This window comes from Tetrao urogallus (genome assembly GCF_951394365.1).
Source record: "Tetrao urogallus genome assembly, chromosome: 1".
NCBI lineage: Eukaryota > Metazoa > Chordata > Aves > Galliformes > Phasianidae > Tetrao > Tetrao urogallus.
In genome coordinates this window covers 72,393,831-72,419,318 of record NC_136813.1, presented here as the reverse complement: position 1 = coordinate 72,419,318, position 25,488 = coordinate 72,393,831, and the positions used below count along the sequence as shown (strand labels likewise).

The 25,488-nt window shown below is 38.4% G+C and overlaps 1 protein-coding gene across 1 annotated transcript in view; it reads right to left on the bottom strand.

Moving 5' to 3' along the window:
* Positions 1-25,488, bottom strand: part of EGFL6 (EGF like domain multiple 6) — a gene marked incomplete at both ends in the record, with an annotated part of 40,657 nt that overhangs the window by 12,100 nt on the left and 3,069 nt on the right. Inside the window, 7 exons of the mRNA XM_079540592.1 lie at positions 793-1,122; positions 8,591-8,713; positions 10,776-10,910; positions 13,760-13,879; positions 17,599-17,718; positions 20,674-20,766; positions 22,883-22,995. Coding sequence (XP_079396718.1) covers positions 793-1,122; positions 8,591-8,713; positions 10,776-10,910; positions 13,760-13,879; positions 17,599-17,718; positions 20,674-20,766; positions 22,883-22,995 — 1,034 coding nt within the window. The remainder of the gene's footprint in view (positions 1-792; positions 1,123-8,590; positions 8,714-10,775; positions 10,911-13,759; positions 13,880-17,598; positions 17,719-20,673; positions 20,767-22,882; positions 22,996-25,488) is intronic.

Here is a 25,488-nt window from a genome sequence, read left to right as displayed (position 1 = left end):
TATTTCACCTGTATTCCTGCACCAAATTTTGGCCAGCTTTGTGGTAATAAAGTATTCTCCTTCTATCATAAAGAGAATATTATACAAGATAGCAATTAAAAGGAAACACATGAAATCCAACTGAGAAAATCAGTCAATCTTCCTGATAAATGACTAGTGTCAGATATTAAGAGAGATACTTGAGATGCATGCTCAAATACCATCAAATGTTTTAAGAGTGAGAGAGCCCATTCAGATAAACTCTCACATCTAAACAAAAGAGATAAAAACCCTCTGTGATTCACAACATTATTTTTCTGGTGGAATGACACAAAAAAACAATGGCATCTATTGTATGCTTTATATTATTTGAAACACAAAGGCACCAAAGTGTATGTTTTTCGTATGAATAATACACACTATTTGAGTGATGAATATGTCTATCACAAATCAAAGCTAGTTCTTGTCTTAATCATAATGAAACAGCAAAATATCCTGTTTTGTTGGAGCTTCTGCGAAGAAAATGGGAAAAAGCTATATGTAAGCTGGTGTAGGTCCTTTCCAACCTTGTGATTCTATGATTCCAACAGCTGGAAGAGTGCCTCCCAGGATAACACACTCTTTTCTGTCAACACTGACAGCAGATAGTTTCCTCTAAAAGGGAGAATCACTAGCTCTAATCCCACAGTAGGTCTATTAGCTTGATTTTCAGTTTCTACAAGTAAATTAGGATAGAGCAGCAATAATGTCTGGTGACTATTTTGTTCATATATATACTTAAATTAAAACTAGCATAAAAATTGAGAAACTTACAGAAGACATCTCCTCTAAGGCTTTGCTCATGGTCAATCTGATTCTCATAATCTTCCTTCTCCTCCTCATCTGTCTCATCAACTTCCTCTTCTATGGTGACTTCTGTTCTTTTTTCTCCCACAGTGTAACTCCCACCAAGATCAAAACCGCCTTCATAGTCCAGTGACTGCAAGTGGGTTTTAGAAGCTGGCATCATGGCTGCTTCTGGGATCACATTCTTGATTGCTTTATGCTTTGCCACGCTGTTTTTATGTGCAAGAAGTTTCTTTATTGTGCCCTTAGCTGTTCCAGGGATTCTTGGAATTTCCTTCACTGATTTTTCAGGAATAGCTAGAAACCAGAAGAAAGTAGTAAATATTCACCTAATGAACCATTCAGCAAACACGTTTATAAATGGCACCACACTGTCCTTGATAATACCCAGACACTCAAACAGCTAAATTCTCTACCATGACATTTAAGTTCACCTCTGCACTGTACTTTGTATGCATTTACCTCTGTTGTACAGACAGCTCTCTGATTCAAAATCGTAGAAGCACCAAACGGTGTGGGTTGATAAAGAGCTTTAAAGACCATTTAGTTCCAGCTCCCATGATCCATTAGGCTGGGTTGCTCATAGCCCCATCCAACCTGGCCTTGAGCACCGCCAGGGATGGGGCACAGCAGCTTCCCTGGGCAGCTGCATTAGCACCTCACCGCTCTCATAGTAAAGAATTTATGATGAGTTACAGTGAAAACACAAAAGTTCCCTCTCTTACAACATCACTTGGCCTCTTGTGTAACACAGGCTACACAGCTCCTTATATTCTATATTTATATACAAGAGCTTGGAGGAAAAAAATAACTCCTCGTTTGGTGGGCTAAAAAACTAAAAATTGTCCACAGGCATGATTCCCTAAAACAAATGTCAGCCTACTAGCAGTGAGAATTTTTTTGGGATATCTTCTGTGAAGTCCTCAGCCCTTTCACTACAGGCTGAAAAACAATGAAATAAAGCATATTTTGAGGGGAGATATATCAAGATGATACATCATATTTCATTTAGTTCTAAAGGATAAAGCACTAAAACTTCAGAGAGGCATCCAAGAATTCCAAATTATTATCTTGAAACTGCAAGTTGGGCTAGAATGTAGATATACAATTTCATAAGATTTTTACTATTTTATGATTCCTCTTGACTGACAAATACTAAAAGAATTTCCAGCCCTGTAGTATTTGCAACTTCTGATCCTGTTCAGAAACACATAGGTGAGAACTGTAAAACTTAGAGTGGAGTAAAAGTCAACAAAGATTGTTCAAATCTGTAAAATAAAAGACATAAATCGGAATGTGTGGGTTTTGGCCATTTTTGTTCCATAATACAGCATAATGAAGTCAAATATCCTCTACACCCAGACAGAAAACTTCGAAACACTTAGTGATAAGAGGGTATTTTTTAATTTACTTAGCAGCCATGATTTTCATATTATGCTTTTCTTCTCTATACACTGCGTCTCAAGACAAAAACATTTTGTTTCTTTTCAAATCCAATTATTCTCTCTACGATCATCAAACTATGTTGGGATGCTTGAATGAGGGACTATTTTTGCAGAATCCCATTTGAAGATACAATTCCATCGATGCAGGGAGCCAGAACTGATTTTCCAGCAGTGATGAAACCCAGAAGCAGTGCAAAGGGCTCCTTTTGGGTGGTCCTGTGTGGAGCCAGTAGTTGAACTCAATGATCACTGTGGGTTTCTTCCAGTTTGGGATATTCTACGATTCACCAATACTTTTTTTCCGTATGTTTCTTTTCACATAAGCAAAGACAAACAGAAGAGAAAACACCACTTAATGAAACAAAGCTGCAGCCTAGTAGGAAAAGACGAAAAATCCCAGAATTTATATTAATTCCTGGATAATATAATCCTGATGAAAGTTAATTGGTCAGATTTTATTTAAAGGAAATGCAGCTACATTTTCTACTTAGTATCCCAGTACAATTTGACTCTTGGTTAATTCACTGGATTGTTCAGAGTTTCTGAGATTCTCTGAAATTGCAGTTGGAGGCATAAAACAAATAATTGACAATAAAACAAGAAATAAACAAAAACTGAAAATTTTGTTTTTCTTGTCCTTTGAATAAAACTCATAGCCTTGCTTGCCAGATACTTGCAAGTTAATGATACTCCACAAAGCGAGCCTTTACTCTGGAGGATGATATTCTCAAGGTTATATGCTATTTAACTGCTGTGGTTTTCTGAGTCTAACCTCAGAATGCAGCAATGAAGATTATCAGGAAGAACTCATTCCAAACAAATTTCCTCTTGACAATCAGTAACAAGAAGCTGCAGGCTGTTGATAAACATGCTATGGAAGTTTTCACGCCAGCCCAACTGCTTGGCAACCTGAACACCTGCTTTTAGTTCCTACTTTGAAGTCTTCCCAGTGAAATGAAAAATTCTTACAGCTTAACATAATAATCTCTGTGATGTCAGAAAACCAATCTTCTTGTACATGCAAAACTAAGCAGCGTAGAAAATCAACTGACAGGTGTGACAAAATATAGGGACAAAAGCGTATAATCCCCACATGCTTGCAGACTCCAGTTTGCTGGAAATAAGAAAATCTTCATGTTCATATTTTATATCCTGGACAATGAGGGACCAGACACCAAGCATAGTTCAGGATATATTGTGGGTATCATAATCTGTATTCAGCTAAAGAACAGCCTGAGGTGTGGATTTAAGGCTTTTTATGTCTACCCATAAATTGCAGTAAGAACAGAACAGTCTAAGGATAGGACAAACTCTGTCTGTCCTGCGGAAACCACAGCACTTGCAGGTTGCTGAGATAACACAGCTGAGGCACAAGTATCTCAAGAACCTTTGTGCCACTATATTTACATAAATAGACAGGTATTTCTCACAGACATTTGCACATTTATGCATCTCTGTGACTGCACAGAGAATTTAGAAACTGAAAAGAAATGTAATGCATTTCATCCCAGCTCCTCTTTATGCACCTTCTGATGGGAAGCATGCAGACCAAGACCTCCTGTTCCTATACAGTCTATAAATACAGACTGTATGAAAAATATCTCAGTTTCCAAAGGTATTTCATTTCTTTGAATCAGAAGGAATTACAGTAAGAGGTGGAAAAACAAAGGCAAATGGTGGCTGAGGGCTGGAAATAAATCTTCTAATATCTATTGCTGCGGAGGACTATAAGACCACAGATAGATGCTATGTCTAATGACTAAGTAGTGAAAGCTGAGCTGGAAAAAATATGGAGAACAGATGCCAACCTCCTGCCTCCGTGCTGTATTGTGTGAAGGGAAATGCTCTGGGGATGGTACAGGAGAGGGTCAGGCAGTAATCTGTTTTCCTCACACACACCTTGTGACTGCAACTGATGTTGAACAGGGCTCTGAGTGCAGGAGGGCTGCAACAGGAGATGGCTTACTCTGCCCACACAGACACTGCACTGCTTTCACCTTGCACCTAGCAACAGATTTGAAAACCTAGTAAGTGATAAGCCTTGAGACTGCCTTTCAAGTTCTTTTGTAGCTGTAGCTTCTGTATATAAAAGTGGGAGAGGGGATGAGCAATACAGACAACCATTTACAGCATTTAGGGTCTGTGGATGTGATTACAGATTAAATCAACAGTTTCAGAATTCACTCTAAAAAGTTCTAGAGCTCATAGTGAAGGATATCTCTTTCAGAGAAACCTAAAACATTCTTAAAGTTTTAACACATAATTTAATACAGAGGTTCTAGACTGTTTTGGTCTTCTAAGCACCATCATCTTAAGTATTACACATCAAGGGATGGCAGCAGTATTTGAGTCTATCTTGAATTGAATCATAAGGACCTGACAAGTGATATGACTAGAATGGCTTTTTAAGCTTTGAAACTGTATGATGCCAACCCAAACTTTTCTCAATCCAGGCAAGTTAACAGGAAAACAAAATCTTGTATAGGTTTACCCTGTGAGCAAAACTGGAACTTGAGTAACATAAAAGGGACAAAGAGAGTTGTTGTGGTTTTGTATTGCCATTTAGATATCCAGCAAAGCAAAGCATAATGAAGAACAGAAACCTCTGTCTGCAGCAGGGCATTAAAAAGAGTGCCACTGTCAACATTTTAAGAGCAATGCCTGAAGGATGGAGGCTTTAAGATAGTTCTGCATTTTCCTGTTATTCTGTAGCTTCCTGTAAGTAAAGTGAACTAAAGATAGGTTTGTGTTTCCCCAGGAATCTTAATTGCTTATGGAACCTTCTGGGACCCTAATCTTAAATAAAAGCTGGAATACACATTGAAGCATACGGTGAGGGAAATGTGGTTTTTCAATTCACAATAGGAAATCAGGAAACATATGAACCTGAGCAAAGCAACAGATTGCAGCAAGATAGAGGCCAAATGTGGAAATGGCTAGGACCCTTTTAGGGAGCATTGGAAAACTTACACTGCTATAAATTGTTAAATGAAATGTGTGCTACAGATAGTTCAGAAATAGAGTCCAACATTTCATATTGGATGGATAAAAGGAACAACCTCGGGTCATATTCAAACAAGCAGCACTGACTGCAGCTTGATGTCTCAGCAGCTTTCTGCTAAGTTGGCATATTGATATATAAATTGCATAAACCCCCAACTTCTGTACAAAGATGAATCTCACATCATCTCACTTATGTTATTTGGTAGCAGGAGGAGATACTGTCATAGAAGTTTCATTATAAACAATGTGCTTATCTCCTCTCATTTCATAGCCTGAAAACTAAGCTATATATTAAAATGTTTTTCATTTGTTATATGCTGCTGCCATGGTAACCAGCTCATTATATACTTCAGACAATTGCTATGAAGAATTGATGGTTCCTTGTGGAAATGGGATTGTCACCCTATGGGAGTAATTATATACAGTACTGAGGGCATATTTGAGAAGCCCTTCTTCTATCTGCAGCAGAACCTCAGGCACATCTGCTGGGAGCTGGAATTGGCTGCAGAAGCTGCAGTCACTGCCACAGCCTCAATCCCCCACATTCTGAGGACAGTGTTCTCAGTCTATCAAATCCAACAGCAAAATCTCCTCTGACTTCAGAGAAGCCAAAGATTTTCCACAAATGTCTTATAACATGGAGAAAACTCTGCATTTCAGTGTATACTGCTATACCTAATTGGTGTTTCTGCCACTGTTTGAATAAACATTTGCCCAAATAAAACTCATCTGGCCCCCCTTTGTTACATTGCTTTTTTTTTTTTTTTTTTGACAATTTGAGTATAAATCAACCACTGAAACATTCAAAATCAACTTTCTCCTCAAAGAAAGGCAGTGTTTGTGTGGGAAGTACCACGTGAGAATCCAGTCTCTTTTTAGCACTGCTGCTTTTCACGTGTATATACCTCTGATTTTTTTTCTTTCTATTACTGTATTCTTCTTTGTAGTTGGTCCCTTGCTTTTTGACCTTCTGCCAATGGCTCTCACTGCTGTGTCTTATTCCTCTATCCTCTCCTGCATTACATTTATTTTCTGTTTAGCATGTTCTAAGTTCACAGCTTCTTCCTCTTCTAAACGACAAATGGAATACAGTAATTAGAAATAGGACATAGGGAAGTGTGCAGAGAGTGAACAATTTAATAGAAATGCTAGTGGAAAACAAGAAACTGTCCATCTTCAGCAATTTTTTTAAATAGGGCCAGACATTAAAAACTGTGTGATAGCCTTTCCATAAGCAAAATATTTCCTTTGTTCACATTTAAGCAAGCATTCCTCTTGCATTGTTTCTGCTTGAGGAAAGAATAACTAGGGCAAAATGAAATTTGAAAATTTCAGCTTCTCATTAAAAAGGAAAACCAGAATAATGCCAAGATATATTTGCCCAACACTTATTGATGATGTACTTTGTTTTAACAGAACCACATTAAGATGTGTATTATCAATTTGTCCTGATGTTCACCCAGCTCTCAAGACTCATTGTGTCTTTCTTTCATTGTCACTTGCAGTGGTAAATCACAAGGGATGCAGTCTAGCAAGCAAACTGGCACATAACTGGAATTTGAGAATGGCAATCCTTCCAAACAACTTTGCTGAGGTCCAAATCAAGCCTTTCATTATCAGCCAAGTTTTTGTGTATTTAGTTCTCCTCATCAAGTCAACATTTTTCACTGGAAGTAGAAACTTAACAGAAAATTAACTTAGGAGTTAAACTTCATGTTTTTCTTATTTTCCCAAATACAGTTTTAGCCCTACTAAGACAACTGCTTGCTTTGTGTTTAACGTATGTTAACATGCTTCAATTTTACAGTGATAGGTACTAAAATAACTTCAGATACTAATAACAAATAAAACCCTCTTCACTGGGCTTATTGCTCCCTTTACTTTTCATTGGGATATTTCAGATCTTAGACCAACTTTGGGTTTTAAAAATTGTATTTGCATAACTCTAAAAAAACTATGGAACATTTAATTATGTTTCAAAGTTGCACCAAGGCATGACTGCTAAGAGACACTGTAACAAAACCATGAAGAATAAATACCCAAAACTTTTACACCTGCAAGAATATAATGGGTTCCTGGAGTATACCATAGGAGAAGACATATATAAACACATATAGTTATGCAGTATATATATATATATATACACATATGTATATATGCACGTATACAGTTTTGGCACAGCACTGTCAAATTCATACTATATAAAAAAAAATGAAATCTATGCCCAATACATTATTAGAGAATAAAAATACAGAAAAATATGTAAAATAAGTCAGACCTGAGAGCCAAAGGATACAAATGCCTTTGGAGTTGGAACCATTGATTTCAAACCAATGCCAATACATAGTGAGTGCATTTAAAATTAAATGCAGAAAAGATTAGGATCGATAAACTCTCATGCAGATAAAGTGTATTCCAAATGCTGCAAGTGTCAACATTGATGCAATACTGGAGGTTTCAACTACCATTATGATGAGAGTAGGAACATGAGTAATAGAGAGACTCATAGGACATCAGAGTTCATGGATAATAATAATACATATCTGATCATGGATTACTTGGGGGAAAAAAAAAAAAAGAGGAAAGAAAAGGTTTATATATCGTGTAGACTTCATTTTCTATAGAAAAGAGCTTTAAAATTATTTGCACATCTTTTATTAAAAAATTTTGAATATCTCCTGAGGAAAACATCTCTAATAACACTGTGAGTAAAATCTCTGCTAACTCTAGTAAAGATAAGTAGAGTAAGTAAGTAAAGAGATTTATTTAAACATAAAGGGCAGCCTTTTCCATCTTTCTTCTTGAAGGGTCACGTGCAGTTAGAAACAGACAATGATATTTTTAAAGAAAGTCTTCAATATTCAATAGACAAAGGGGAAATTATAAGTGGAAATAATTTAGCAGAGGAGTCATGGCTTTCCTCCTTTCTCTCATTTTTTTTCTAAGTTACCTTGAATCTCTTCTGGAAGAAATTTAGTAGCCTTCCAAAAGGCTAGTTGTAAAAAATTAAAAAAATAGTAATTGTTTAAAGCTATTTTCCCTGTTTCTTCATAATTATATAATAAATAAATAAATAAATAAATCTACTTGACACTTCAAGTGATACTATGGGGAAGGCAAAGTTTACAGGCAAAGTTCATTTGAGCTAATAATACTTGAACTAACTACACAATGACTTATAATAAATAAATGATTATGCGTGGAGATTTGCTTTGGTGGATATTATAGTACTTTTCAGCTTGGTCTTTCCTAGAAAAGTCCTTGTAACCAAAAATTATTGCAGAAAAGGAAGATAGTACTGTTCCTGAGGTACTCACCAGCACAGTCAAATCCATTTCCTTGGTAGCCCTGATTACATTTGCATTTGAAGGATCCCTCTGTGTTGAGGCACTCTGCATGGAGGTTACACCTGTGTGTGGTTGTCACACATTCATTTACATCTAGGGAAAGACAGAAATGCCTTAGAACTGGGCTGATAATCATGCTTCATGATAACCTGCTTGTAGCTGTACTGTAAGCACTAGAGTTACTAGTGCTAAGATGGTCCAGAGGCCACTGGAGGCAGAAGAATTAACGTTAAGAGAATATGCTTAGTTTCAGCTCTAGCCATACAGCTGTAGGCTTATGCAAAGCATCCCAGAAGAGTGCTACTGTCTTCTGAATGAGAACAGAATTCAAACTGTAGGTTGTGCACTGTATTCTGCTAACAAAAGGCATCGCAAAATGTGTAATGTCAATGAAAATAATTCACCAAGTCTTCCCCACTCTTTCATTCACTCTAGACATGAAACTGAAACTAACAAAGGACAGGATCTTGAGATCTTCTCTCTACCTCTAATGTTCGAGGCAGACATATGATGCTGCATGAAAAAGGTACAATTAGACTTTCAGTAGAAAATACTATGTTTAGCTGACAACAAAAGGTACAAACACAAAGAGTAACAGATTTCGTTCTCCTTTATCACTATTTTGCTACATCACAAACACGTTTCTGACTTCTCCCACATGAGGGAGTCAAATGATTGTACACACATTTGAACCATTAGCATTTTACCCAGATTGCTTCATTTTTAGCAGCTGATAGATTCCAGGTAGAATCATAGTATCTAGAATCATAGAATTGCTTAGATTGGAAAAGACCTTCAAGATCATCATGTCCAACTGCAACCTAAACATATTACCCTAACTCTAACAACCCTCTGCTAAATCATGTTCTTAAGCACCACATCCAAACAGTTTTTAAACACATTCAGGGATGGTGACTCAACCACCTCCCTGAGAGCCTATTCCACTGCTTAACAACCCTGTCTGTAAAGAAATTTTTTCCTGATATCTAACGTAAACTTCCCCTGATGCAACTTGAGGACATTTCCCCTCGTCCTGTCACCTATCACCAGTGAGAAGAGATCAACCCCAGTTCCTTCAGTCTCTCCTCATAGGGCATATTCTCCAAGTAGGTCAAGTAGGACACAAGTAGCAGGAAGACTGACTCAAAAAAACAGAATTTCTGAGACCAAGATCCGGGTTTCCAGATAAAGTGATAAAATCCTGACAACTGAGACCTCTCAATCTTTCCCCCATACACACATACTGTATAAAAAATTAAGCACTTTTTCCTCTTTAACATTGGAGCTACTTACAATACAAAGCTCTAATTCCAATACCCAGTATCCAAAACCTGCTTTGAGATCTCCCTCCCACCCTTAAGTGCCAATCTCAGGCAAAAAAAAAAATAAATCAGAAAACACGAATTTGCTTTTGGATGTGTTGTTGTGCTAACTCTTGCTGGCTCTCAGTTAGTGAACTGCAGTGCCCACGGCAGAACCTTACCCTTTGCCATTCTTTCACCATTAGCTAATGGTCTGAAACAGAAATAAAGGTCTTTTGATGTTTGTTTAACTGGGTAGATCAAGATAACAACATTTCCTCTATTTCTGTTTGTGAGAAACGCCGACATGCAAAAAAGACCTGAAAAGTAATTAAGACCTACTATTTTATACATTCATTTTTTTTTTAGGTTCTGTACTATCCATCCAAACAACTATTTCTACTGTTTTGAACTGTCTTGATTCACATTGCTCATTAACTACACACAGAAAATAAAATAGAAAAAGATTGTGAGACTGTTTATTCATCAAAGGTTGAAAGTCAAAAGAACAAGCTCTTTGACTACAGTTATACCAAAACTAGCGCTTTCTTGGAGTTCATCAACTGTTGTTAACATACAACACCCTTTTGTACATCATTTGCAAAAGCTTAAAGATGACTTGGTACAAGGAGGCAATGTAATTTGCAAGTACCAGTGATCAAGTTTTTAATAAGGCCACAGAGAAAACCGAGAACAAAAGCTCCAGAAGTCATAAAAAATATTCTTAGTGACATTTCTAAGGTAGCATCTCTAGACAAGGCCAATGTACTTCAGACAATGATGGGAAAGTTGCATTATGTGGGAACGAAAAAAAGATAAAAATGGAGAAATAAATTACATGGGCTAAGTCTTACCTACACAGTCATAATGGCCACTGATGTATTTCAGTTCATAACCAAGCTGGCACTTGCAGTAGTAGCTTCCAAATGTGTTGACACATCTGCGATTGAAAGAGCAGACGGCTCTGCCAGTGGAGCATTCATCAATATCTAGAGCAGAAATAGGGATGCTGGTCAGATCCAAGAGAAATTAAAACAGTCAAGCAGGATCTTGTTTGGTCTTGGCTATCACACAGCATTCAATAAATAAGTCCTATAATGAATACACTTGGGAATGGCTTTTGCATGTCTAAATATGAATGAAACAGCAAAACGTCCACTAACTTAATGGAAGATTTTGAGACTTGACAAGCAAAAGCCATACTGACTGTATGGGCTCTCCACTGAGGTCAGTGGTTTCCCATAAGGTCACAAAATAGGAGAGGGAGGGATTCCTGAAACATCAGAGAATAGTTTAAGAGAGGGCCTCAGAAACAGGAAACAGAGCAGCAAGAGTGGGGGCAGCAGCTCTTTCAGCTGAATCTTTGCACCGTCCCTTGCTGGGCCAAGTCAAGGGAGAGACTGCAGACTGCAAGTGCTCTGCCCAGCAGGAGGTAACAGTGGCAGATGTTTTGGACTAATAAGGCAGCTTGGTATGGGAGGAAATGAACACTGTTAAATAGTCACTGTAATTAAATGTTATCAATTTAATTCATGAATAATGCAGCTTCTTAGGAGGATTAAGCTAAGACAAATAGCCATGGATCTTCAAACATTTACCTATTTATAACATTTCTGTAACTAACACTCAAGTATTAAGAGTATCTTAGAATCTTCTTCACATCCAGTATGCTATACAGCAGGAAGTCGCTCTCTCATTTTAGAGATAGAGAACACGTGATAGAAAAGAGTGACTTAACACAAGTTGTATAGCAAGAAGGGATATGCTATTTCTAACCACTGGATACACCTTTCTGTGTGTTTTACATTCTATCAATATGTACCAGCAATCTTCCAAATCCATTTGGGCAAGCAAGGTAAATGCAAATAGACTCAATACAAGAAAATAAAAATAACTGCCTGAATAATTCAGGAAGAGAACCAATTCTTGATTCTATTTAATAATATATGTCAACAGTGTTCACCTTCAAGTAGCTCTTAAACAATTCAAACAAAAATTAACTTTCTTGCTGGTAGTCAGAGAACCTTGCTGATTCTTCAAAGCTGAATATTTCCAATTACAAATTCATTTCACTTGAAAGAGAGAAATAATGTTCTCATGTTGGAGTGTTTACAGTTTAGAAATTAAGCAAAATATCCATATGAGCTTACTCTATAATTCCTAAAAATGAAAAAAAAGCCTCATGCTATATGACATTCATACTTGACTTGATACTATAGCTGTACATTAAGGAGAATAATTCATATAGTAACTGTCCTTGTATGCAGCACTGCCTCTTGGATGATGCATTAATTTGTTTTTTGAAATGTTAAGCATAATATTGTTTTGGCCATTAGAGCTGAAATTCATTTCTATATCTGACACGTCAAACTCTTCAACATTTAACACATTTTTTAGCATGGAAATACCATTGGAGATTACCAATACAGTAGGAGATACCACTGGAGATTACCAATACATTGCTAGAGAAATACCATACTGCAATGTGAAATCAGGTATGTTGTTAAAGACATTGTACTAACTAGAACTCACTGCAAAAACTTGTTTATATTTCGGGCAACTCTAGAAAATGAAACATTTCCCAGTTACAATTTTCAATTTTCTATTAAATTTAAAACAATTTAGCAGAGAGCATACAATCTGAAAAATAAATGCTTCCATAGCCTTTCAGGTTTGTTTGTGATGACCAACAACAGCAATATTCCAGCTTTGGAAATGTTTCTGTGCTGCTCCTGCACATACTGAGAGGTCTCGCACACTTGAACCAACCTCATCATAGATTTCCACCCAACCATGGACTGAGGAGTGCCATTTCAGCTCCTGGGCCTTGAATTCCTGCCCAAATGTGCTGCAATCACATCCATTTCCAGTCCTGTCCCTGCATGGACCTCAGGACTACTCTGTTGGTAGTTTTACTGCAGATCCACCTCCTGGATGGACTCCTTGGATGTACATTAAACCTTTATTTCCCATCTTGTATTCCTCCTGTTGACCAGACTCCTTGGACAGACACTGGACCTCATTTATCACCTGACCTTGTCACTTGCCCTGTTATAAGCACTGGTCAGCCAGTGTGATCAAATGCTGTGGGAGAGGACATGGGTCAGTGCAGACATAACACTGCTAGTGGTGTGGTCACCTGTGGCTCTCAGCTTATCCCCTTTAGGGAACAAGCCTGCTACTGCTGCTCCCTGACATGCACTTCACTGCCTCTTCTTCTCCATCTTGGGCTGGTCCATGCTTTGGAGGGTTCATTTCATGTCTGCTGATGTTTTGACGCTAGCTTAGTTTCAGTATTAAAATGAGTGCCATTTCAGCACCAGATTGCAATACTGCAGTCCTGCCTTTTCAGATAGCAGTGTAAAACTGCTGCCACTAAACAGTACCAAGTGTTACGAAGCAATGCTACCTTATCACAGGAAATCCCTACGTAAAATGATGTCGAGTTTTCTGTAGAAAAATATAGAAGTTCCTATTGTTGGTCATCACAATACAGGAAAAAACAACCAAACATGACTCCCAAATCCTATAACGCATTATGTCACTGGGACATATACATCCTATATTGCACGTAGGAATTTCAGAGAAACAGAAAATCTCTTAATGACTACAGTATATGTCAAAACATTTGATTCTTTATTGTGGAAGGAACTAGTCCAAAGAATTATATTATAAGAATTATTATTTAAAAAGCATGCACATTTTGCATCACTGTAAATAACAAGAAGCATTAGAAAAGCTAGTGAGGAGGGATAAATACTTATTACTCATTCCCCAAACTCTTGAGTTTTTGGGGATCCTATAAAAAAGAAGCTGAGAGTGAGCTCTCTAACCATACCAATGCATGTCCTCCCACTTGGTCCCAAACGGAGGCCAGCTGATGGACAAAGACAGTGTACCTCCTCTTTGACTTCCTCACAACCATACTGGCAATTCGCAATGGCACAGGTCCTAGAGCCTGAAAACAGTTTTTAAAATAACAAAAAGAGCAAAAATCTAAGCTGGTAACACACACTTCATTATTAATTTAGATCTGAATGAGTGTAGAAAAATAATTAGGACAACAAAATCTCATTCATTATTAGTCAAATTGTCTATACATTAACATATTAACAATACAATTCATGAGATAGATCTTTTGTCCCCCTTCCCCTTCATTTTGTTCTTTTCCTGTCTGCTCTTATTCCCCATTTTTTCTCCATTATCCGTTCTGATTTGCTATTATCTTTTAAATACAGACAGAACTGCTCAAACTAGAAAAAAGGCTTTTTAAATTTTCCATCACTTCAGCTTTTTATCATGCAGTACAGTAGAGAAATGTTTTTATTTCTTAACATTTAACATGCTTTTATACAGACCTTGATTCCTAAAATTGCTTAAAAATTACTTAGCCTGATGGACTTTGAAAGTGCAATTTATTTTGATCCTTTACAGAACAGATACTTGAATCTGAAGAGGCACTAGTCAGTACATAAGTCTTGTTTGTCCAGGATTGGCTAGGAGTGTGAATTACTGGAAATTATTTTGATCAGCCTTTAAACAGAAAAATGTGTTTAGATCTCGTCTGAGAGCGCGTTATGAGAGGCTAGAAAAGCAGACCAAATGTAGTAGGTATATAAGAAGTTAAGTCTAAAATCCTGAAAATATCCTGCATGCATTAGTACTACGATGCCAGGAAGAGAAGCAGCATTTGGAAGTGTTTACTAGAAGAGTTGGAGGTGTATGCTAAGGTATTTTTTTCTACTACATCACTTTTACTGCATTCAGGGAAACACAGCTTTATATGGGTTCTTTCTAACTGGGAGATCTGGAGTAGTTGCAAAGTAATCCGAGACAAAACCAAGTGCCTGACTGGCGCATCACTTAAGTGGAAAAAGATAATTTTATTTTAAAATGCAACTTGTTCATTGGTGGAGGCACAAGAAGGTTCAAAATGTGCGCAATGAAGTGCATAGAAAGGCCACTGATGTGTGCAGGTGAACCTATAGCTATTGCCACATAGTATTAATAGAATGCACATACTGTTGCTGCTAAATCATTTTTCTTAAGCTGGTTTGCTTAGGCTCTGTGCGTAAGTGATAAAATTGACAATATTTGAAATAGGGTTTTATTTTAGTATTGATGAAGATAGTAGCAGTAGGTAAGATTAAAAAACATGGATATACTTTTGTCACAGTTATCTACCTCCTAAGTGACAATCAAGAAACTTACTAAGTATTCTTCTTTAATTGGTCATTCTGATTTCTTCCTCTTTTGTTTGAAGGTCCTATTGTTTGCCAAGTTAAGACAGAGTATTAGCTTAGACAAATTACTGCTATGATTTAGCACAGTAATTCCTGTAGAATTCAGATGATTTTGTGTTAGGCACTAACCTACTCTCTGCATGAGGAAGTGGCTCCCTGTAGTCAAAACCCAAACACTTCTGATACCCTTCTACATCTGGTTCCACAGTACTTGGTATGGTTCCCCCCATCAGCCTGAATGCTCAGACTAAGTGTACTTCTGTTAAGGAGATTAACATCATGGAGACTTTGATTTAAAAGGAACATTTGCTCAAAATGTTTGCTTGAATAAAATTATAATAAATAAAATTATAATAAAAATTTATTAATAATAATATAATAAAAAGTAAGTAAGCTAGTTGAGTAGTGAGTTAAACCAGCATTTCGTAAGAGTACAATCTTAAGTTAGCATCAAGTGAGATGGGAGTCAAGTAGAGTTAAGCAAGAATAACTTCTAGTTGAATAAACAGTTTATTATTTCATTTCATATTCATAGTTTCTGCTTTAAAAAAATAAAAAATCTCTTTGGAAGTGGAAGATGGATTAAATTAAAGAAGCTCAGGATGGATGAATACACAGGTCTTTGTCTCCTCAATTATGTTTGTCTCCTGAAGTCATGAAGACTTCTTGTCCATTGAAAAATCATTTTTTTCCCCTGAAATTTAGTTTCATTCTGTATCAGTATTTGTCAGGTTCCACTGTTCTGTTTGGAAAATAATGTGCCAAAATGAAATACAAGCTTCTGGGCTCACAGCTGTTCAGGCAGTTTTTTCATATATACTCTGAACTGGACACCGTTGCTGAGAAATTCAGTGTTTTGTACTGGCTTAAGTAAGGGACAGAGTATCTCTGATTTCTGTACAAATTTGGTACAAACATGGTTTCCTAAATCATGAAACCCATCCAGAACTAAGACTTAAAACTAATTCAGCAAAAATGTCTAGTTACAATCTGGATCTAGTTTTCTGACTTGGTTCAGTCAAGCAGCTGTACAGAGCATTCATGCTCAGAGTAGTGAAACTGAGGAATGGATGGCACAAAATAGGATCCAGTACCCTCTGGGTTCAAAGGGAAGTGGGCTCAAAGGATAGGTTGCTTTTGACAGTACTTCTAGCTTCTGAAGTTCAGCTGTCCATAATACAGTGGCCTTGCTAAAAACAGCTCAGTGTATGATGTCAGCAAATACACAGATTATCTTGGAAGAAACAGAAGAAATATATATCCATTTCTTAGAGATCTCAAAGAATCCACAGCAGCTGTCTGGTGGTAAGATGCACCAATCACTGCAGGAAAGGGGAGGCCTCCAAAAGCTCTGGCCCCAGACACATTCTGCTGCAGTTTCAGTCTTCCTGCCATAACAAAGACAGAAACCAGGAGATCTTACTTTTCTGTCTGCCCCAGACCTGCAGGACCCTGCAGTCCTGCTTTCACCAAGGCTGCATATTTTTCTAATTATCTCAAGATTGACAGCAAACTCACCAGATGGACACTCTGTCTGGTGAATAGCTCTCTATAAAGTTTGGAGATTAAATCTTTTCAGAGTTTAGAGTTGTCTCTCTTATCCACAGGAATGACTGTGCAACACCTGATGCAGCCAGGTTCATTGGTTGAGGACAGATTTCTCAAACAGGTTATTCAATTGCTGAGATCAACTTGCTTTCTTGTCTCACTGATGTATCTGCTTCAGTCCAACAGACTCTAAAAAGGCCCCTGTGCTACCTTGAGTTTTGTGAAATTCAAAGCAAAACTACCTGTATGGAGTGGTTTTACTACGGGGGAAAAAGAAAGTATTGTTCAGAAACAAAACAGTATCACTGAAAAATAAGAAGTCTGAAAATTAGGCTAGCTGACAATGCAGAATACTTGTTCAGCCACAAAGACAATAGGCAGAAATTCAGTTCAGATAAGACTTAGCACAGCAGACAAATGTTAGCAAGAAGCCAGCAGTAACTGTGGGAAGCATATCAGCACTCATAGAAAATAAATTATTCAGGGCATGCAGAATTTTAAAACAAAGAGTAACGGCATGAAGTTCAGCACAGTAAACTATACTCAGTATTGATGCACTGTTTGGATTGCTTCATTCATTCATTCAATAGATGAAACAGCAAGGCTGTGCACCAAGCTTATGTAATGACTTTCATTTGAGCTAGCACTATCAAATATTTTTACTTCTAAAAGGACAAAAATTCCTCTGGATCCCAGAAATACAGTTATGACCTAATTTACTTGGTCAAACTGAAAGCCTCTGTCAGCTGCTTACATTATCAAAATTGCTGAGGCAAAAATCCCATCCTAAATGAGCAAAATCCTTTTATCACAAAATGAAATTTTGCTGGAGTCCAATGTGATTAGGTGATCTTGGTGTGCCTATCCTGTCAGCTCTGTTACTTACTTGCACATGTGCCATCTGGCATGAGCATGTACCCGTTCAGACAATAGCACTTGTAGCTGCCATGTGTATTCATGCATCTGTGTTCACAGGGACGTGGTTTCAGTCCACATTCATTCAGATCTGCAGAAGTCATTGAAATGAAGTGAGTGTTGAGTATGTATAAGTATATATTAATGTGTATAGGCTTATGATATTGCTTAATGCCTTTAATTCCCCACAGTAAAAGAGCCTAGATTGAGAATGAGCCAGCCCCTTGCAAAATGAGAATGTAGCAAACCATCTGTCTGGAAGAATGCTTGGAAAACTATCACATATAGACTGCTGCGCATAAACTTCTACACCTGAAAAACTAATGCAACTCTGGCCACATCTGGCAGCCCATTAGAAAGAGGTGAAAGGGTCAGGAGAAAGGCAGTTGCTATGTTTTCTGGGAGTTATTCTGCCAGGCTTCTCTGATTCTAGCTGGAGATTTTAGCTCTCCAGATGACCTCTGTACTAGAAGAGCTAAAACATTAGACTAAGAACTGCAAATCAGCTTCAGATAAAGTGAAACAAAGAAACAAAGATTTCCTTTTTTTTCCCCTGAGTGCATGTGTCGGCACCAAGGTTTTCGGGGCAGGGATGTATAGTCAAGATGAAACTCAGTACATAAAAAGAATCACATGATGTTAAGAATAAAAGTACAAGAAATCTCAGTTTCTCAAAATCCAGAGAATAAAAGCATCCCGACAGCTTTTCACAATCTGCAATTTAAAAGATTCTGCAAGAAGCTAAGTTGATTTCAAACTCCCATTGTTATCTTCCACAGGGAGAAAACCAGAATCCCACCAAGTTCAATTTACGTGCTGTCAGTGCTACCGGTCCTAGAACAAAGGAACAACATCTGTACTTGTGATTTCTGTGAACTGACACCTTTGTCTCTAATATTTTGACACATGGTTTGCAACCAGACAGAACTTATAGCAGAACACATCAGCATATACAGCTCATTCAGCAGGCACTTAACAGCACAAATGACCAACCGTGTAACTTCAATAGAGATGCTACTCTCCAAGCACTGAGACTGTGCAGCTCCAGATCTAATAGGAGAAGCAGCTGTTCTCACATCTATGCACCCTACAGATCAGAGAAAATGAACTCCAGACCACTCATAAACTTTGTGATACCTATATATGCACAGAACTATTTGTTACAGCTTAGATCAGGGGAGGAAAAGAGCAGTGTACTGTTTTTTAAACATAGGGTCTGTTTGAAAAACAACAACCTATCAGCTTGGAAATCACATTGGACTTCTGATGTTACTTTAGTTCCACTAACAAACCAAGACCTCATAACAAAAAAACCAGAAGGGAATAGAAGTTATTCCACTTCAACCACACGTTTTCAAAAGTGCTTAGCTGCACCTGTGTTGCACAGTGCACAGTAAAGCAGAGGTAGTGTGCACAGCCCTAAAAGAGAAACTGAGATAAGGTAATTTTAGCTCAGACTCAGAGGCAGACTAATAGAGGTCCCTATCTGTTATTTTAGTTAGTTCATAATGAACTTGCTCAATGGGACACTGCACTGTAAGGACAGACCAAGGCTACATTTGCCTGTACATTGAGTGTCTCTGGCTACTGGGACACAAACACTTCTGAGGTTTGCAACAAGTGAAACAGCTCTGAGGCATTTCTAGCCTCCACTTTCCTAAAAATTTCCTGGCCATGAAGATAGGACAGTCCAGGGAAATAACAGGCAATTTGCACATGTGGGTGTATACATTACTTCCACAAAGTTTCAGTCTCCGAACCTACTGCAAGTGAAGTAGTACTGCAAATGCAGTTGATGCAATAGAAGGGAGGGGAAGCCATCCAGAGGGACCTGGACACGCCTGAGAAGTATGCACACAGTAATCTAACGAAGTTTAAGATGACCAAGTGTAAGGTGTTGTAGCTGGGTTGTGGCAATCCCCAACAGAAATACAGACTTGGACAAGAACTCAGTGAGAGTAGCTTTGCAGAGGACTTGGGGGTACTGATAGGTGAAAAGCAGGACATGAGCCAGCAGTGCACTCTTGCAGCCTGGAAGGCCAACACTGTCCTGGACTGCAACAAAAGAGAGGTGGCAGCAGGGAGCAGGAGGGGATTGTACCCCTCTGCTCTGCCATTGTGAGAACCCATCTGCAGAACTCTGTCTACATCTGGGGCCCCCAAAACAGAAAAGATGAAAAGCTTTTGGAACAAGCCCAGAAGAGGGCCATGAAGATGCTCAGAAGGCTGGAGCACCTCTCCTATGAAGAAAGGTTGAGTGAGATGGGCTTGTTCAGCCTGAAGAATAGAAGGCTCTGGGGAGACCTCATTGTGGTCTTCCAGTACTTGAGGAGAGCTTATAAACAGGAAGGGGGCTGACTTTTTACATGTTCTGATAGTGACAGGACAAGGGGTATACCTTAAAATTAAAAGAGGGTAATTTAGGTTAGATTTTAAGCACCTGCAGGTGCTTAGGAAGGCAGCATGCATAGACCCCATCTGTTTCTGGTCCTTATGCCATGCTTCACTCATCAGCAGTGCAGTAGAATGGCTTCTCCATCCACAGTGACTCACTCTTTTCATCTGATCACATTCACGGGTTTCAAATATTCCAACAGTAACAACAAAGAAGCAGAGTTGTCACCAATATGGCATCTGAAATTTGACTGAGAAATAACACATCTAGCATATAATTGCACGTTTTTTCTGAGGAAGTTAGTTAAGAAAATAGCATAGCTTCTGGATTTGACTTTCAGTTCTTCTTGTTTTCTGTATCATCTCTCGATGCCTTAATCCTCTGAGACAGTTTGCCCTTGTTACCAGCCTGAAGGAAATACACGATATGGGTTCAAACTCCTGTTTGCTGAAGGAGGCTTAGAGCTTGCATCTCCAGCACCTCTCTTGAGGTAAGAGCCTCAAACTAGTCTAAACTCTGCTATATAAATAAGGAAAGGTCTCATTTTAAAAGTTTGGAAAGTGACAATCCATATTTAAAAAAAAAAAAAAAAGAGGACAGAAAATGATCAGTCTGTTTTCAGTCTGGAGTAAAATCCCCATGTGCACAAACCTTGATTACAGGTTTTTCCTGTAAATCCAGGGAAACATTTGCATTTGTTTGGTCCCATGCATTCACCATACTTGCAGCCATGTCCACAGATAGCTGAGGGGATCAGGCAGAGAAAGGAGAGAAAAAGAAAAAATTAGAAATATTCTACTTGAGAACTCCTCCTCTGCTTAATTGTCCAGACACTTATAATGGAAATTCAGCATCCTCCAGACCTCTCCCTCTAGTTTGGACATCATAGCTTCCAATCAATGCTTTATTTCAGTTGGAGAACAGGGATGCTGGCACAACTTGCATGAGTGAATTTTCTCAGTTCGTAAATACCTGGAAAAGAAGGGGCTCCTTTTAGCACCCTCTCCAATGTTCCTTTCTGCCATACTTCTGATGCACATTTTCATACTTTGTACATATTCTGCTCTTTTCCCATTTCCTATTTTGGGAAGTCACCTGTGGGAAGCAGCTAGCCAGGAGCTCCATTTGCTACATTTGGCTGCTGGAGCAGGCAAGAGGCAGGAGCAGTCTCCTGCAGCCAGAAAATCAGTCAATTGATGCTAGAGTGGCTCTGGGATCTCCTCACTTACATCTGAGAACATATCTATCCCACAGAGGAATATCCAGAGCACATCTGTCAAATGATCAAACACCTGTCCTTACCACACATACCAATATTCACAATTTCATCAAGTTTGTATGAGAGGGCTGGGCTTACTCTGGATGTGTTAAAGAGCAAAAATTTTCTCAGCCTCATAATCAGCCAGAAATTAAATGCTGGTTTTTGTAAGGCTTAAGGCTAGACTTTCTAAAGTCAATGTAATGATCAAAATGAGTGTTCTTTAGGAAAAGCAATCCAATGTATTTAAATCAGCACTAGCTCTAGCAAAAATCAGCAAATGAGTATGCATCCAGCCACTTTCTGTAGTTACTCTGCTAGCTGAAATATAGGAAACAGTAAAATCACAATGTAAGTTGCTGTATAGATAAAATTCACAATTCATAATTCAAACCCACAAAATTCATCTTGCTTAATTCAAACACCTTCCCTACATTTAAAGGTTCATTCACAAGTACTGAAGCACTATGTCTGAAGGATAGACATATTTTGACATTGTCCCTGGAAAACAAATGTGGATCAGTTGAATATTTGGCTCTGAATCAGAGAACAACATTATGTTTTGATTTACAGCGCAGGAGTACACTACAGCTTTTCAAAGAAATCTGACAAAGAATCACCTTAAAAACTTATGAAATCTGGATTCTAGTACGAAAGTAACTTATTGCTTTAAAACAGAACAGCTTACTCCACTGGCTCCTCAAAGTTACAATTGCGAGTTGTCCCTCCATTGATTCATTTGCACCAAACCTAAGCTGCTATTAAACAATACAGTAATATTACTAAGTGCATCTGTCACTTTTTTTATCAACTGACATGCTATACAGAAAAGAGACTTTGGGACACCTTTCCCTTTAAAACAACAGGATGTTGATTTTTAGCAGTGACTAATTCTAAGCCTATGTTCAAAATCACTAGATATGTAACGTCAAACTGGTGCAAAGATGCAACATCTGAGATTCCTCCAACACATATTTTAAGATTTTTTTGTGTTTTGCTTAAGTAGAGCTAGGAGAGTCCACATTAACTTCCTCTTGGGACTTGTAACAGGTTAGAAAAGTCTACTCATTGCCTCTCCATTAAGCCAACAATCCACAGATCAGAACACTGGTTGCCTACCCAAGATCAAATCAGGTGCACTTACTGCTTAGGTAACATTTATATTTCCAGAAAGTTAAGCTTCCTGGTTCTCAGAGGCTGTGTACTTCTGAAGAAAAAAGGGAATCAATTGATTTCACGCATCCATATGTAGCACCAGAAGATGTTGCATGTTTAGCATTTATTTGACAGCTGTAATAGCAGAAGCATTGAATGTTTCCAATCTCTCAGTCTGAGTATGCAGGAGGTTAGAACAGATGGTCCCTTCTGGACTTAAGAATTTTTGAATCTATATTTTACTGCCTGGTGCCATTTACCTAAAGCTCTGCTTTTTTTAAGGAGATAAAATCTCAAACACATTTTTTTCACTCTCCCAAATAATCAATATATTCAATCCCACACAAGCTTTCCTTCTCTGACTTCTGGAAGCCCTACATGAAACCCCTTTATTAATCCTAAGTACACAGCCATGGAGAAGAAACAAGCATAAAGTGCTCATATTACCTTCACAGTGGCCCTTGTTGTTCTTTTTCCAGCCATAACAGCAATCCAGCCTAGAACCATAGCGACACACTCCTGGCTGGCTCACAGTCACCAGCTGCCCACGAGCTCTTGAGCTGCATGAGGAAGGATAAAGATGAGCTCCAGCAGGCAAATACACTTTAGACCATTCTGCCCTACAGTCCTTTGTGCATTTCCCTAGTGTTTTATCCATTGTCAGGCATTTTCATCTCACCAAACCTTGAAGCAATTAATAGCGTTTCTTGACAAGATTGTGAAATTGCACTCAGTTGGAGAAAGGGGCAAAGGGAGCATCTCACCTGCAATAAATCAGCTGCACAACATAAATCTCTTCTAATGAGAAACATGGCAAAGGCAAAAAAGTAGGCCCAGGTCCCCTGCTAGAATGAGTCTTTTTTAATCTCAGTGAAGTCAGCGGGGCTATTCCAGCTTGCATCAGAAGGATCAATGATGCTGTTTTGCTCCAGATGACAAACTACTGATTCTACAGCAAAGCACCTTCCCAAACATCCAGTCAGTCCCGTAAATTCAGTGCCCTGCAGGCTCACAGCCAATGCATATGTGCTCCTTGATTACAGAAACGCAGAGAGTACTGTGTGCTCTGGCTGCACACAACTCCCTGCCCATACAGCCATTTTAGTCATTCAGTACTTCAGTGTGGCCCAAAATTGCTCTTCAGATCAAGCGCTGATGTTAGCTGTCAAAATTATAAGTCTGATGGAAATATGCAGCAGCCTAAGGTTTAATCTATGCTACAAGGTGTGTGATGATCCCAGTTTTCTTATCACCCCAGTTGCTGATGCTTAACTTGTATATACCACATGCATGTCCCCCTTATAAAATTCTCTTCTTTAACCCAAATCCTCAATCTCTGTTGCTTTTTCCAGGCAGTAACTCAAAATGTACTTTCTTCAGAGTCCAAAGTGCTGTTTCTGACACAGTAAATACCTTCCCTGTGAGGGTTTTGTATCAAGTGATTTGGGGGTGCTGAGAGGGCAACATATAGCAACACCATGTTGCACAGTACACAAAAAATCAACAATCCAGGAATTTTTGCATTTTTTTTTTTAATCTAATGCACAGTGATGGCATTGCTGGTGATAACACCTAACAGTAGAACTTCACACATATCCTCCTGCACTTATCTGTAAGAGTTGCACTCTTACTGGGAGAGTTACTGCAAACATCATTAATACAAACTATTAAAAATAGTGAATATATACACATGCTTCAAGCCACACAGCCTTCACGATCAGCCCCATGGTTACATGACTACCTACAACCCATTTTGAGGCAGGAGAAAAGGTGTATGTAAAAGCTACAACTCCTGTACAGGTATCTGTTAGAAATCAGCACTCTGCCTCTAGATATACTGACAGCAAAAGAATCCTTTTTCTTTTTATTCGTCCAAACTCTGCTGGCTTACATCACTTGTGAGTATGCAAGTTAACTATCATGTTCTGCTTACAGGCTAGAAAGCTCCCCTGAACTTTATCTGTAATAGTAAAAGTGTTCTGCTTTCATTCCCAAGCCACCTCTGAATTCAAGTGGATAGTGCTTTTATTCCTCTGGAAGGTTAAACTGCCTGAAGCATGGAGGAAATTGAATCTTATTACTTTCCAGAAGATGCTCATTTCCACAGGAAGACAGACTCACTCAGGAACTTTTTATTTAATAATTCAGTTCAGAAGCAGATAAATAAAAACGCCTTTACAAAGTATATAATATCCACAGAACTTCAGTATGAACTTCTGTTAAAACTGGGAAATCTTCCATAATACTGCAAATAAAAAAAATGCAGCTGAACTTTATTAGATACTGCTCTGGACAAGGCCTTTGACTTGCTCTGACTTCCACAAAAAGCACCAAGTTAAAGCCAGCCTTTGGCAGTGGGAAAGGTAAACTGAATCACCCAGATCTCAAAAATCTGTGAGCAAAAACAGTTTTGCCAAGTTAGCCCATCCATAAAAAAATATCACTCAGCAGTTCAGCTATTGCTGTCAGGAGTTCAGCATTTTGTACAAATGAAAGAAATAGATCCTGGTAGCGAGAACATCACTTTGACTTTTCCAGACATCGTTGGGAGAAGTAATACAAACCAGAGATGTCCGATCCCTTCCTAAATGATATTTCTGTATGATTTCATAAGGAGCACTGAGAGGTCTAAATGAGATAGCTGTGCTTGGCACTGTCCACTTGATTTAAGAACAATGCCTGGCCTTGAATAACTTGCAGCTTAAATATGTGAGTGAAGACAAATTGTACAGATCATCTGGCAAAATCAGTCTCCACATCTCTGCTGAAGTATTCTGTCCTCAGAATCGGTACCATACAGCACTGGGCCAATTCGGCCATACAGAAGGCCAAAACTGCAGCAAACTGGTATTATGGGACTGTGACTTTGCTGACACTAGTAAGATAGCATCTAGTAAAGTACATTCAAGATGGATTATAAGAACTTTTACAGTTAGGGCCTCACTAGTTGAGATGACAGAAAAGGAGCTGGCCATTTTGTCTAGCAGAATATCACTGTGAGCCCTGTGAGCCACTAGCACAGCTGTAAGAAGAGAGATGGGAACCTTAGGTAT